Below are 17,130 nucleotides of genomic sequence, written 5' to 3'. Positions count from 1 at the left end.
CAACTTATAGAGCTCCTTTTAATCTCTACTCCTATTAAGAGGGCAATCGATTCTTTAGCCTTGGTTCAACAGAGCAAGTTTCATGTAAGTTCTTGGATGCTCCCTCTCTAGTTAAATTGAAAATTTTTGAGAGAATGATGATCTTTTTGGATAGACTAGGATGGAAGGATTTTGTCTTTAAAACTCCACCATCATATAATGAATTAACCTTAGAGTTCTTTACAACTCTACATTATGATCCTTCCAATGATAAGGAGATTAGGGTAAGACTATTTGAGCATAATTATACTATTACTTGTGATACAATTGTCTAAGCTTTTAGGTTAAAGAAAGGAGGTATTTGTGAGCAACATCATAAGTTTAATTTGGGCAAATTTTGAAAAAAACTCACAGGTCAAGACCAATATGATGTTAATAACATGTCAAATAATGTCTTCAATGATCATTGTTATTTGCTTATCTCAAAATTTATATGTGGAGGCATATTTGGTAGGAAAGAGACAAATAAGTTGATGAAGCAAGAACTAAATATTCTATGGTATTTAGATACCCATAAATCTATTTTTTCGACATATTTTATTATGCAAAATTTACTAAAGACACCGACTAAACCTAAGAATTGTATTGGATTAGGACATATTGTTACAGGTTTGACTATGTATCTTTGTAGTTTTGTTTTGGAGTCTTCTCCATATGAGGCATTACCCTCCACGGGCAATTTAGATACTAATATATTGATTAAAGCTAATTTAGTTAATTATCATGGTGGTCCTATTACTTTTAAGCACATATCAAGTGGAGGTAGTAGTAGTGTGGCTAGAGATGAGCCACCAAGAGATATTGTTATAGGTTTGGCATGTATCTTTGTAGTTTTATTCTGGAGTCTTCTCCATATGAGGCATTACCCTCCACGAGCAATTTAGATACTAATGCATTGATTAGAGCTAATTTAGTTAATTATCGTGGTGGTCCTGTTACTTTTAAGTACGGATCAAGTAGAGGTAGTAGTAGTGTGGGTAAAATGAGCCACCAAGAGATGATAGAGAGGAGGAATCAGATAATGAGTAGAGGGTGCAAATATGGTAGTCAAAGTTGGTAACAAGTTTTAAATCAACTACAAGCTATGAGCACCAACCTTAACCGACGACTTGATGCTTTTGATTCTCATTTGCCTAATGTGGAGAGGAGTCAATCACGATAAGCATACAAGCTCGATTGCTACTTTGAATCAATCAATTTTGGTGCTCCATCACCACCATCATTCTCGTCTCATCATTGATTCTAGTTTTGTAATAGTTTTCTTTATGGTTTTTAGGACTTAGCTATTTAGTTACCATAGGACATTTTTTTTTTAGCTACCTTATGATTTCCATGCTTTATAGCCACTTAGGATTTCTATTATACATTTATTTTTTAATAATAACTTTCCAATTCTATTTTATTTAGGATAGTTTATTTTAGCTAATGATTTCTTATTAATGATGGTTCTCTAAGTTTATTTTAAGGTTTATATACGGGATGATGATTACTTATGGCCAATAGCGACTTAAATGGCACTTCAATTTCTCAAGGAAGTATTCTATCTTTTTCTCCTTTATGTGTTTCTTTTATGTTTAAGACATTAAGGGCAATATCTACAATCAGTGTGGGGGAAGAGAATTGGAGTAATTATTTTATATATGCCACGTATTTGATGACTTTTGATTAGTTTTATTATTATTCTATACTAAAGAATCAATGAACGGGTTGTCGAAACCCTTCAAAATAAATTACTGATTTTTCTAGACTAAATTGTAGAAATAATGAAACCAGGTCGAATTCCAAGGGAACCAATGTGACTTCTCAAAGTTAAATAAAAATGAGGGATTTTAAATGTTTGAACCAAAATTATAAATAAACAGAAAATAATGAAGGCTGAATATTAAAGAAAATAAAAATCAATCTTATCAAACTTCCAAATCAAAAGTGCAAATTCTATCCAATTGTCATTCTGATCATAGGCTTAAATATCAAATTTCCAATTCAAGTACTTAGTCTACTTATTCGGAAAAGCCATAACAAGTGTAAATTCTCCTAATTTAATTGACTCAAACCCAACATCCAAATCAAAACTTACCATTAGTCAACTGAGCACGATAGCGTTCCATATCAACTCCATGATAGCATTAAGAATAATGAGAATGACTAAACCAATATTAATTAATCGAGATAGTTGCAATTGAATTAATCTTCTTCCTTTATTTCTCTAAAGCCTATCATGCAAGCTATATAATTCGAAAAGGCTGCAATCACACACACATGAGCCAGCTCTTGCTACTTGTGTCAATCGTTTATGACAATTACGGATCATAAACTCAAGGTTAGCAATAGAAAAATCAATATCAAATTGAGTTGTCAGTTCAATCAATATCAAAAATTCATAAATAATAAAAACAAGAAATAAAGAATACTTGAATTAAAAAAGAATTCTATTAAGCACAAAGCCTCACAAAATCACAATTGGAATTTATTCGCTCTTAAATCAGAAACTAAAAGCTTATACATACATGGTGGAGTAAAAATTTACAAAAGTTGTAGGGAATATAAGAAGAAAAATAATAATAATATCAAAGCACTCAGCCCTCCCTCTCTTTGTAGAACTAGTCTACTTATGTGAAAAGTCAAACCTAAACCCTAATAAGATAATCTTTATCCAAAAAGAAACAAACTTCATATATAGTCTTAATCCCACAAGGAAGGATAAGATAAAGGATAATCTAAACGAACAAAATCCTAAATAATGTGGGAGTCAGTTTTCCTTATCCAGCACTTAATAAAGGAAATAACATAAAAGTGGGTCCATCACAAATTTAACTAAAAATTCAAAATTCTCTTCAACAGATTCTAGCAGCTCACAGATTGTAGGGTGTGGTCACGCCCTGTTGAAAATGACCTTCTGCATAAATTTTCACTCTTCCTCCAAAAGACTTGGTTTTTGACAAGTGATACTTTAAAACATGTCTTTAGGCTGAATTCCACTTAATCCTTAATATTTCACCACCTAGATCAGAACAAACACAATTTCCACAATTAAGCACAATATCCAATCAAAATATAAGGGAATTAAACACAATAAGTATAACTATTTATGATCTATCATAATTATTTTATATGTGCCACATATTTAGTGACTTTTGATTAATTTTTGCAAAAATTTTAAAATATCTTATACTCAACTTTTTGTTATTATTCTATACTAAAGAATCAATGAAACAATACTATTATGATAAATCTTTGAGTTCTTGAATTGGATATATGAATATGGACTCATGAGTTAATTGAACTTAAATGATCAAGTGTTCATCTTTTGCATATGGACAATGATGAGTAATTTAGCAACATTTGACATGGGTATTGATTAGAAGTGTATGATTTAGATTATTATTTTCTTATTATTATTATGGTTTACTTATGTGTGTGGAAAATAATATGGATAAGTTAAAAGCTCTAAGTTTAATAATTATACTCTGATATTTTAGTTGCTGAGTAACTGGAGATCTTCATGACCAATGTTGATTTTCGCTTAAAAAGGTAATTGAAATTATGAGTATGCAAAGCATCTTGATATATGTTTTGTTGAGTAACTAGGTGCATTCATTACACATGTTTGTATTTGCATAAAAAAGCATAACATCCTAAGAAAGAAAGAAATCCCAAATATCAAGTAAAATCTAAGGAGTGGAAAGAAAAAAAAAATTAAGAAAAAGAGCTTGCAAAGCAAGTGAAAAATATAAATGCCTATTCATCTCTTATTTCAATATAAAGGTTTTACCTCTTGAATAAGGTTATTATAATTTGGATTATGCATTATAATTATATTTATTGATAATGAGTTAGACTATTTGTTATGAAACATATGTAGATGATGAATACTTGAATCTTTTGACTAACTATGATTGAGTTTATATCTCTTAAGAAATTATTATGATTCAATTTTTTTTTGGTTTGCATAATTTCTGCATTAGTGAGATTCTTTTGAATAGTACCTTTGAGCTGAGTATGAATTGCTGCATTAATTTTGCAAAGATTAATTCTTAGGTTTCTATTTACTTGAGGACAAGTAAAGATTTAAGTGTGGGAGTATTTGATAGGTTTATGTTATGTATATATAATTAAGGTATTTTAGTAGTTTATTGATATGTTTTACATACATAATATATGGAAATATGTATTTTTTACCTCACTTTAGTCTCTTCGTCTAATTTTAGGTAATAATGGCAAAAGAAGGAGAATTTGAGTCAAAAATGCATAAATGGGTTTTAAATAGACTGTTGCTGTAAAAGGCTTGGAAATAAGACACATGGACTACCAATAGTGCGGGCCTAGCCGAATTTATCAAGGTTCACGAAGGAGAAATTAATTAGTTATGATGTAATTAATGAATAGTTTTTTTTCTAAGTTGTTTTTTTTTTAGGACAGTAAGAGATAACTATAGTAAATATGCTGAGAGAATGACTCTAAAGAAAAAAAATCTCTATAAGAAGTAGAAGTTAATTAAACAAGAGAGAGAGGCTTTTACTATTTTCTTTGCAAGAATTCTTACAATTCTGTTCTTCATCTAGTTAGTCTTTTTGCATTTATCTTTCAAGAATCAAATAAGCTTTTTAAAGACGTGGAGAATGAGGATCAATCTTCTTCATTTCTTAAAGGGCCTTTGAATTTTAATGGAGTTTTAATTTTCTACTCTTTGTATCTTACGTCTTTCTATTTAATTATAATGACTGTTAGATTAAAATGTGTCAGGCTAAGTTCCATAAGTATTTAGTTTGAATTTTTATTTATGTATGAATCTTATATATTATGAGTTTAATGAATGATTTATTTATCTTCATATATATATTGTTTCATCTATGATTATTGGTTGACCATCATATCAATTTAATAGTAATATTTGTTATAAAATTCTTTAGGTTAAAAGTATAAGAAATATCATCTTTACTTTAATCTATATTGGTATAAGAAACCTAGGTTGCATCATTAGCTTGAGTGACTTATGGAAAAAATAAATAACCATCTCATTTATTAGATTTGGATTTAAGAGAAATAAGGGAAGTACTAAGTATGAGCTAGACTAAATGTTATTTTATCATATAGTTTACATTAATCATTCTAGTTGCATATTATTTTTTAGTTATTTAATTTCTTTTAAAAACCTTAAAATTATTCTTAAGATATTGGCTTATAGTGTCTAGATTTATTTTTAATATTTTGTGTCATAGTTTGTCTTTATAATATCTGCTCTATAATTCTTTATGAGATCGACATTGTGGTGAACTTGCTCATACTATCATTTGGTTCATACACTTGCGAGTACTAACTTAGACACATCACGTACCAAACATAGAAATTATTTATAAATGAGTTTTGCCTAAAATTCATCTGTAAATGAAATGAATTTTTTAATAAATTTTAACCAAATATAGCATAAGTAAGCAGGTTAGGTTGTATCTCTGCTTGAAATAAAAGAGCGCATAATGCTTTATTTGTGTGAATTTTCAAGTACATTTAAGTGATGGTTGATCAAAGGTATTCGATCCCAAGTATGAGCAATGCTAGAGATGATCACATCTATATGATCCAAGGTGAAAATATAAGAGAAAAAATATAAGAGAATGTAAATTTGTTTCAGAATTTATTCTACAAGCATCGCAAAACAGAGGTACAAGTAAATACAAATTTACCTTGCATCACTTTGTGATTTAGTTCACAGGTTGAAGATAAGATATTATAATTTGTTTCGTGCATTGAAAATGAGCCAAGATTAATTTAAGCTATTTTTTTCTTGTCTATAAAAGTTTCTTTACACTATTTTATGATTTTGCTTCACAAATTGAGGATGAGTGAAGATCAGTTCAAGCCTCTTCCTTGTTTTGTATAGAAAAGTGGATGAAAGTCACGGAAGTGGGTTTGAAATCCATAAGATCAAACCGAATTGGAATTCTATATGAACTTTGGACAATTTGAATGAACTTTAGTTTCCTTCAACTTAATGTTTGTTGTTAACGATGTATGGTTGATTCTAGGCAAAGCAATAAGAATTAGAAGATAAAATCTATGGAAAAGAAGCTATAGATTTGATGAAAAAGTTCAAGAGCACAAACTTCCAGGCTATTATTTATGATCTTCCAAATGATGGTATATTAGTTCTTTTGTAAAGTGATAGTGTCATGTGTGTAAATCATAACTAATGATATCGCTTTGTGTATGTCAAGAGATCTAGGGACCAATTTGTAGTCTTATCGCTTTATGTGAATGGCATACTACTAGCTAGAATTTATAAGGAGTATATCTTATTAGTACAAGATTGATTGTCCTTTATTTTGATATAACAGACTTGAAAAAAATATATATATATCATAAAATCAAATTGATAGATACAATTTAATAAAACTATTAATGTTTAATATTTATGTTGTAGAGTTTTAAAAAAAATAACAAACTAACTAATTTTAAATTTTTTTAATTTTTTTAATTTTTAAATTTTGTTAATACAATAATATAAAAGTTATTTATTAATTAATTTAAATATTATAAATTAACATATCAATATAATTACATATTCCTATTGTTTAGAATTAAAATTTTATTATATAATTAAAATTCTATTTTATTATTAAATATAATATTAGAAATATAATTTAAGATGTTTCTTTTATATTGGAATTATTATCTAATTATAAAATTAATTTATTAGTTAATATAATATTAAAATATCATTAATATATTATTTTTAGAATAAATTTAATATTATTATATGATTAGAATAGCTCATATAATATTAGAATATAATTAATGTGCTACTATTTTTTATGATAGAATTAATATCACTAGAGTAAGGAACTTTTCAATTTAATTTCATTTCATATGGAGTTACAGAATGTAAATCTAATGTGAATCCTTGCCATTTGACATGAGTCTTAAGGGTTTTCTTTAAAAAATCTATATATATATTACTTTTTGAACCTTAAATTTTTTTGATATGTGTGTTTAATTTTTGATACATATAATTTTTATTTTAACATGTGTACTATTTTTGACATATGAGATTCAAATTTGTGTAATTTTATAGTTTTTCTATTAATTTATTTATTAATAAATCTTATTTCTAATTAAACATCGATTCTAGTTCTAAAAGATAAGATATTAATTATATTTTAATATTATATTAACTAATAACTACCAAAACCATTATATAATCCATTATGTCTAAATGAAAAATGTTAGAATTTGAATATAGTTGACCATAATGAATAATAAATTTAGTCCAAGTTTTAATTAATTAGAATTAATTAAATAACTACCAAAAATAGTTAGTTTCAACAAAATAAATGTAGAGGTAATATATAAAAGAAATAATTCATTCTATAAAATAACACAAATTACAGAGATAAAATAAAAGAAAAAAAACAAAATAATCTCTCAATATCTTTTTAAGGATAAAAGGCATTTAGATTGTGGGTTACTGGATAATTTCCGTATGTAATTTCACTCCTTTGAGTGGTGACTAATTCATGATTTGTCGCTTACACTTCCGCTAAAAGTGAAACCGCAATTCTCCTAAACTCTTCACTTCCAAAATCATTCAAGCCTCTTCAGCAAAGGTATGACGTAAACATTAACGAAATTTTTAAGGTTGAGTTAGCCTTCAACTGTGCCACATATGTCTATATTGCATGGCATTTGTAAATGGGTAAAAAGTGTAATCTTTTTACCCATATATGAATCTTGTCCTCATTTTATCTGTATTTTAAATTTCCTTTTTCCCTTGTTATTATGTGGTCCGTCTTTTAGATTCCTCAAAGTTTGGATTACTCAAATTATCGTATGGTGCAAATTAATATGGGTTAAACTAATGTTTCTTCATGTTCTTTTAGCTGTTTCAGTAAAAGGTAAGAAGCATGTGAAACTGGGCCAATCTGCGAGGGAGGGACCGCAACCGCACGAGAAGGACTGCAACTGGAAATGAAAATAAAAATAATTATAGATAAGGTATATATATATTCACTATGTAATAATTTGCCAATAACATTATAATATCTATATGATTGGATATTTGTATGCTCAAATCTTCACAAAAAGACACTACTACAAACTCATTTTCTTGGACTTATACTATGATATGAGCTTAAAAGTTCAGACTTTATAGTGAATATGTGGGCATGCGAGTTGCAGAAATTGAGGTGGAGCAGTGGAATAGTGGGGGCGAGTGACAAGGTAGCTTGGCCATTCAAAATAATTGTAACCCAGCAAGGGAATTTAATGGTGACCCTTGCATGTGGGGTCGGATACACTAGAAAGGAAATAGGAATATTATTGACACAAAATGTTGGAAGATAAATCTAAGTCATCCCAAACACAGCTAGACTGATAATAACCTCTATTTTCTTTCTTTTTTTCCTCTCTTATAGTTCTATATTAAAGTATCAAAGGAGTTGCACTAGACCTAGCTGCGGGCCTGAACTGTTGGTTTATATTTTATTTAAAGGTTGAACGGTGAATTGAACTATTGCACTATATTATAATAAATAACTTTCTTATTTATAAAATCTAACTTTTTTTGTATTCGTCCATTTCACGTGAACGTTAGTAGATGGACTTGTATATATTTTTTCCTCATGTCTTATATGCGTTAATTCAGAAATAAAAAAATCCTACATAAACTCATTATTATAAAATATTTTAGGATGATTTTAATTAATAATAAATATTAAATAAGAACATAAACTAATTAATAAAGATAATGCATCTATTTAAAATATTGTTTCGGTTGATATGTTCATCGATTATTAATAATTCTAAAAATAAAATATAAAAATATAAAAAAATTGCATAGTATATTATTTTTAACTATAAATAATACTTTATCTATTTTTAAATTACCTACTCAAGTTGTTTTTACTAATTGCATTATTATTTTAATCTTCTCTTTTTATTTTATCTAATTTAAGATTTTAAATAATTAATTAAAAAATAAAACATATAATTCAAATAAAAATTTATATTTCAAGTATTTAGTTAAAAGATTTTTATTAATATTTTGATATTTTATAGATCAATTTAATATTTAATCACTCAAATAAAATAAAACTTAATTACATGACAAATTATGACTATATAAGAGTCAATTAAATAGGAATATACATTCTTATCTCATTCAATTAAAATTTTCTCTTATTAAATATTAGCTACAGATGCTACACTAAGATAAAGAGAAAAGTAATCAAATTATCACATCAAACACTATTTCTATAATATTTTATCTATTATATCGGTGATCTTTTATTGGTGATCTTCTCGATCATAATATTTTTAATATGTTTTTTCTACATACATTGCACGTAAAGTTAATACTTAATTTATTATTATTCATCTAATAAAAGACAAAATAACTAAACAAATGTGTTATATATTTATAATACCCCTAACTATTTGTTAATTATAAATTCATTTTAAATATAACTATTAATCATAAGAAAATAATATTTTATAGGATTTTTTATGTACTTTCTTAGAGAAAAATTCATGTTATACTAAATTTTAATTGTTTATTATTCTTTATTGTTAGTTAATTTAATAAAATTACTAATGAATTAAGATTTTAGTTTAAAGGTTCTTTATCTTACAAATAGTTTAATTAATATAGATTAGTAAATAATAAATAATTATAGATATTAATTATCAAATGGACATTATTAATAAATAATTATTTAATTAATCATAATTAAATAATATGCAAGGATTCTTTTAGTAAATTTATTTGTCCATAATAAAGTAACTGAAATTCATTATTACTAATAAAATAAAGTATAATTATTATTAAAATTTAAAATTATAAAAATATTTTATATAATTATTAGACTACAAATTGATCTAAAGTACACTCTTTCTTTTTAAATAGATTCACCTGTGTATTATATTTATAAATTTGTTAACTAAATTATTAGATTTTATTAAGATAAAAACTTATCACAATCAGAATTATAATCATTTTTAATATTAAAAAATAAAATTTTTCTAAATGATAAACTATTTGTTTAAATTTTATAATATTTTCTTAAATAAAAATTTATTTATTATTAATAAAATATTTTTTAATTAATAATAAGTAAACATTTAGCAAAGATTAAGGCCAGTTTAAATAATATAGATTGAATTAAAATAGTAATGACTTTTAGTAATTATAGTTAATATATTAATTTGTCTTCCCATTTACAATTTTATATATGTTATGATTATATGATATATCCTAATTATTGTTGAGTTTGTTTTGTTTAATATTATCTAAAAATTTTATTTTACGACTAATATTAAAACTCTAATAGAGTTAAGATTCTAGAGTTAGACTTATACTTAATAAATTATTAATATTTTATTATTAATAAAATTAATTAATATATGACATAATTAATTTTTAACACAATTTAAGTACAACTAGATAACTTAAAAAATTAATTAAAATCCTAATCTTAATTCAAATAGAACAATTTTCGTATAAAACACAAAATAAAAATTAAAGCTAATATGTCGTACAAAGTAAATAATTATCAATTTAAATTAATATAAATTCCTTTAAAGCAATTTATATAAGAATAATAATACTAATCCTTTCTATTGTTATTGAGTTATGCCATATAATTTTACTAAATCATTACTTTATAATATGCTTAACAATGCAAGAGTTAATTGAAAAACCATAATTATTAACCGGCTTATTAAAATTAAAGTGATAATAATTTTTGTAATTATAATCCTTTTATCTATGATTATTATATATTATAATTGTTATTCAATTTTTTTTGTTTAATATTATTTAAAAATTACATTTCACAACCAATATTAAAATTCTGATGGAGTTAGACTTGTAGAGTTAGACTTATTTTTAATAAATTATTAATATTTTATTATTGATAAAATTAATTAATAAATGACTTAATTAATAAAATTAACTAAACAATCAATAAAGCTATTTTAGTAAATGTCTAATAGAGTTGGACTTTTAGAGTTAAATCTATACTTAATAAATTATTAAATTTTTATTATTAATAAAATTAATTAATAAATAATTTAATTAATAAAATTAACTAAACAATCAATAAAGCTATTTTAGTAAATCTGTTTGTCCTCCATCCTTTCGCACTTTTATATATGTTATGATTATGATATGATATAATTTTTTCATGTCATAAAAATATAATATATAAGATGCTAATTAAAAAATAATCTGGTTGGTATCCTCATTTGTAAAAATTAAAAAAAATATATTAAATTAGAGTTGCCATGTCTGCTATCTACCGATTTGATAGAATCGAAATCTATCATTTTTATAGTGACAAATATATAAGACCAGATTGACTATAGTGCTGAATAACCCATAATTATTTGAATCTCCGTACACTAAAAATAAGATTACAATATCCAAAGGTATCCTCTGGAGGCCATAATAGAGCTTGCAAAATCTCTTGGGGGAATTGATCATCTGAGCATTAAACCCATGTTACTACGTAAAATTATTTGCACTAAAATGAAATGAAATATGAACTAGAGCAAAGCCAGAACTATTATGTCATTTGGAGCTATGCAGCTCCATCTTGAACTGGAAAGTGATTGGTACTTTTATTTGAATAAGGACGCATATAATAAAAGCAAACGAGCAAACAATGCTAAGGACAAACCCGGCTTCCACATTCAATCCCTTCAAGATGTACTTATCTGTTCGTTTATAGTCATCAAATTCCGCAAAATCTTATCATTCAACAAAATTTACAATTCGCAGCTGCAGGCTTAACTTGGTGGTAAATGCTGTTTTAAGTATGGGCTCATTTTCTTTTATTTTTATAGGAAAAGAAATATTATTATTCTTTTTCACTGACAAATAATTGACCTTACAAAATCAATGTAGGTGAAGAAGGCCTCCAGCTTTGAATTATACATTATGTACATACAAAAATACACAAACAAGAAACAACTCACAGCACACATCTCTTGACAACTGTTCTAATGCTTCTCTTCAACTCAGTAGTGATCACAGACTCTGAATATTGTTACTAATGGTTTTGCTTGCTTCCATTTCTTCAACAGGCTAAACTTTTTACCCACTATAATGATTCTTCAAACTGCTTCATTTGGTTGAAGTTTTGGATTTTCAGTAGATAGCTATACGTGTTATGAAGGATTTCGAAGAGGGTCTATCAACTCTTTGTCCAATTTTGAAAGTATAGATAGACATTCTGTCAAAAAAAAAAATTTAACTAATAAGAGAGAGCCTACCAAGATTTGTCAATTCATTGGACAAGACAGTTCTGCAGCACATTTGCTGTCATTTTAGTAACTAAGAAAAAGCCATATATAGCACTGTAGGTAAACTAAAACTAAGTATGTAGTAAAGTAATTTCAAGTAAGAAAGCCCATTTCATTTGTTAAAATAGTAAAAGAATATCGTACCTGAACTCTTTATCAGATGCTGCAATTTAGAAGGAAGTATGCTGGGATAAAGAGCTCTCTCATAATTGGAGGATTCTGTAAGTTCTGCACCAATAACTGAATGTGCTCCTGACTGAGAAGTTTCATCCTTGATTGATTGTAAGATTCTGTTCATCCATGAAACAGTATAGAGGCATGATTGAGCTAAATTTTGTATGCCATTGGCTATGGAATTGGAAAGGGCTGCCAGAAATCTCTTGCCACCAGTGTTGAGCAAGGCAATTGCTACTTTTCTTTGCCAATCTTCCATTGCATTTTCCTCTTCGTTCTAGTTTGAAGAAATTCAATTATTAAATAAGGATTCCAACCATAAAATTGTGAAATATATTAAAAGGCGATATACAATGGGATATGCAAGTATACCAAGTTCCCATCAATTATTCGGTTGCTGCAAAATAAATCCACTGATTTGTCATGGCAACCTGTTTGTTGTAAAAGCCATTCTTTTGCCGCTGCCTCACCAGTGTATGAAAAATGGCTTCCCAACATCAAAAGAGCTTGTGCTGATTTTTCTTGAACTTTTGAGTTGCATATGTGACAATCTAAAGCTTCTATAATTGCCTCAACTGCATCTTCCCTATATAGACTAGACCTTGAAGGATTTCCCTGCAACATCACTACTCTGAACTAGCATCCCATTGAACTCATTTAAAAGCATTTTGTTTATAAGCAACTGAAAGAACTTTCTTTTAGCAACAAGAAATGGACTTACCAGAAGATCAAGCTGTAACAGAACTGCTGCTATAAGTGGACGTTCTTCTGGGGAAGCCCTCTGAAGATAGACTAGAAATATGTGCATAGTGTTTAGGCCGCACCACCCATTGTTAAGCTCTGTTAGAAACTCTATGATATGCTTTCTTCTGTTTGCATATTCCTTGGAATTATCAGAATTCAGATTAACATTCTACAATTACTGAATGAATGATAAAGATGGATACAGCAAATTCGTACCTATTGAGGCATAATAGCTCGGTTAGTAAAGTGAAAGCAGATCTATTAGACTTCTGGATTCCAAGAGCAACAAGCTCAAGTAGAGAATTCTTGTTCAAATTTTCAGCCAAGTAATTCCTGCAGCTACCATCTGCTTGTATGCAGCAGGACATAAGCATAGCAGCATTATTCTTCTCATCAATGTCTCCTATCTCAAAAGCCCTTAAAAGAAAGCTCAAACCCCCAAGGGATACAACTTCACTCGCATTCTCCAGGTTCTTATCTTCACTATAACCATTTAATAGCTCATCTAGGAAATAAAGTGCTGCTTTTTGAGGGATGCATCTGATAGTGAATAGAGTTTGCAATTGGTCTCCAAACTCTAGAACACGAAGGGCAAGTGCAACCCACTCAATGGATATCATCTGTTTTGCCTTTGGCCTCAACAGGTAAAGCAGAACAGCAGCTTTAAGAAATAAACTGCTACTTTTTAAAAGTCTCATGAAGATTTCAAGCTGTGGATCAGAGTTCAGTATTATCAGTCTATTGGCCTCATTCAGCGCTACAAACTCAGCAAGAATTGATATGGCTAATTCTAGAACTTCATCATCATCTGAAGCCAACAAGACCTCTAGAATTCCCTCTATAACTGATGCTTTCGATAAAGCATTTTCAGTGACAGGATTACCATGCGAGTCCAGCCAGGATTTTGTAATCACACGAATAGCAATTTCGCAGTCAGTCAGACTATCTGATGAGCAAATAGTAGTAACAGCTCTACTTAGATCACTCAATGGTAGATCTCTGCACTCAACGTTGTTGATTGAATTACTTCTGACAATATGATTGCCTTTCACCAAGCACTCTGACACTACACTCTGGCAAGAAAAGAACCTGAAGTGGTCGCTTGATTTCTGCCTGTCAGGCCATAATTCGTTTTTTGAAGTTCTATAATCTTGGCTTGTTGACCTCCGATGAGTCCTCATCTTAGTCTGTCAATTTCAGAAAACTGATGATGATATCATCCAACCTTTCAAAAACTCTAGCAATAGATAGATCAAAGGTTATATTTTTCTTAATGAAAAAGAGAGATACTCACAATTGCATAATTGTAATTGTCGTATCCATCTTCTTCACAGTGAAGAGTTCCTTCCTTTAGAGCCCATGCATCCATGGAGTCTCTTCTTTGATTATTAAGCTCCAAGGGTAGATGCTCAGGTGTGGGTCCAAATACAGCTCGGTATCTGTTGGGAAGGATGCAACAAATTTAGCTAATTAGATAGTCAATAGGCTGATTTGCATTTTTTCTTTTTCATATATCCGAAGAAAATGGTTAGAATTTCCAAATAACATAACTCACAAATTCCTGTTCATGGACGAACGTGAACTGTAAGAATCTGATGATCTCCTTCTTGATGGTGCAGAACTGGGCCTAGATGGCAAAGGAACAGCAGGAGTAGAAGGAGCCTTGCCCCCAACTTTGAGCCATTCTCTATAGTACAGGGCAAACTGAATGGTTCCCATATCTATCTGCTCATTATAGGCTTTACTCAAAGCTTTCATTCTCTTTTCCTTGTCAAGATACTGGGAATTGGAGAGAGTTTCAAGTTCCTTATTATACCAAATCTTGAGATGAAGAAGATGAGGAAGAAACAAATGCTCCCAAAGATCAGGAAGCAAATGTGTCCTGGCTAAAAAAGGCGAATCACTGAAGACTTGAAGTAGATGCCTAGCAGAAATTCTTTCATTCCTCTCAAGCTTGTAAGCAATTGACAAGTACAATTGAGCACAGGCTGAGATATGGGAATTAGGAATGCCACAGGTTGACCCATTTCTTGACTTTTTAGAATTCAAGGAAGCAACAATACTCATTAGTTGAATTGAAATCCTCAGTGACTTGATTCTCAATTCCTTCCGTGTCCCTTGTTCTTGAACTAACTTTTCAATGCTCTCCATTCCCAACTCCATCTTGGCGAAAATCGCATCATCCAAATCCTTTCTTTTTCTCACTAAGCAAGAGTTGCACTTGTTTCTAATCATTTTCTGGAAACTCGAATCCTTTATATACCTCCCTATATAACCACTAAGTATAGAAATCACAGTCCTGACAGCTACTTCATCGATTGCAGGTTCATCTTCCGTCGACGATAATGGCTTGGACTTCCTCACTAAATCTGGACTCGCTTGTTTTGATGAAAATACCGAAGACCCTTTACGATAAGAAGCCCTATCAGTCTTGTGCTTGAAAGAATCCAGATTTTTCTGATCATGGCAAATGTATATAGGCAATTTTATGGATTCATCTCTAAGCTTTGCTTGTTTCTGACTTCTCAAGAACTCTGAATGCACCAATCCTTCTTCGGAGAGTAATTTCAGTAAAGAAGAAGTCATGATTTCTTTGTGAACTGAAGCAAAGAAATGAACGTAAAAACTTTCCGGGACATTCTCTCAAAATAACACCAAAAATGGACAATAAAGGACAGCTATAGCTTCTAGATCACTAGAAGGCAAGACAATTAGGAAAAAGAAAGCCGAGCCACCCAAATGAAGACAAGATCTTTTTAAGTGCGGTTGGGTGGTGGATGGTGGCTTTGGCTGGTGGTGGTGACTTTCTTTAAGGAATGTTTCAATCTGATAGCAGTAAAACAATTTCAAGATCTTGTACAGTTTCATATTAGTTAGTGCATATGACAAACATCCGGTGTTTTTCAATATTATGCTATTGCATTATTTTGTTTTCCATAACAACTTAAATCATACTTTTTGTAAGAGTATCGTACACTTTCTACTTTAGTTTTTAGTTAATTTTTCTTTTCTTTCTTTTAACAATCATATTTTCCTTCAAACTTATTCTTTTTTTATTAATAAAAATTAACTAGAAACTAAATAGAAAGTGTTGTTGGAACAGGTATTCTAAAATAAATTAAAATAAAAAATGAACTTTTTAAAAATAACTATATATAGATGTAGAAGGAGAATTATAAGAATGACATGAGTACCTTCTCTATATACAAGACATGTGTCATATTTTTATAATTAATTTTAACTTGCAAGCTAAAAAAATAAAAAATTTATAATCTCTTACAATCTTAAGATTTTTTATTTTGAATTTTTTTATTATTTTTCTCATTCTTTTAATTCTTTTCTCTCTAATAACTTTTTATTTATGAAATTATTAGATGATTATTTCTTAAAAAAGGCATTTTACTCACTCCACAAATATAAAAAAGAGTACAATTAATAAGAGTCTAAATTTAGAACTAAAAGATTTCCTTGATGTAATTTTCTTATCAATTGAAAATATAAAAATTTTAAAGGCTTGAATCTCAATTTTGTGAATACAATTATTTAATATAAAATAAGCATTTCATTACTAATAAATTATAGTATTGTTAATTGGTAATATATTTGAAAATATTAATAACAACTCGCTTTTCCTTTAAAAGAAATATCGCGGAAAACTAGACAATTGGGTTAAGTTAGTATGATAGAATAAGTAAGAAAAATTTAATATGTTAAGAGTATTTTATTTTTGATTTATTTTTTATAACTAGACTAGCTTTAAAGTAGACACAAATCTTATTTACAGAAAAAAAGTTTAAAAAAAAAAAAGATAATAAAGAAAAGGTTTCTCTGCGTTATAATAAGTATTTTTCCGTCTATTTCTGCAAAATTAATTAA

At 28.3% G+C, this 17,130-nt stretch overlaps 1 protein-coding gene across 2 annotated transcripts; it reads right to left on the bottom strand.

Moving 5' to 3' along the window:
* Positions 1-11,841: 11,841 nt before the first annotated feature.
* On the bottom strand, positions 11,842-16,119 carry LOC8270750 (putative E3 ubiquitin-protein ligase LIN). Of its 2 annotated transcripts, none has more exons than XM_048373415.1 (7): positions 14,810-16,119; positions 14,549-14,693; positions 13,471-14,441; positions 13,232-13,379; positions 12,883-13,146; positions 12,481-12,787; positions 11,842-12,266 (listed from the first exon to the last, which is right to left on the bottom strand). In XM_048373415.1, exons 1-7 carry the CDS (start codon positions 15,838-15,840, stop codon positions 12,202-12,204), a joined length of 2,931 nt encoding a protein of 976 aa, XP_048229372.1. In that variant the 5' UTR covers positions 15,841-16,119; the 3' UTR covers positions 11,842-12,201. The 2 variants fall into 2 exon arrangements, with proteins under 2 accessions (XP_048229372.1, XP_048229373.1); XM_048373416.1 differs by having other exon boundaries at positions 12,883-13,125; positions 14,810-16,116.
* Positions 16,120-17,130: the final 1,011 nt, after the last annotated feature.

The sequence above is a fragment of the Ricinus communis genome, chromosome 4 (genome assembly GCF_019578655.1).
Source record: "Ricinus communis isolate WT05 ecotype wild-type chromosome 4, ASM1957865v1, whole genome shotgun sequence".
Classification (NCBI taxonomy): domain Eukaryota; kingdom Viridiplantae; phylum Streptophyta; class Magnoliopsida; order Malpighiales; family Euphorbiaceae; genus Ricinus; species Ricinus communis.
This window is presented reverse-complemented; position numbering and strand designations above follow the sequence as displayed.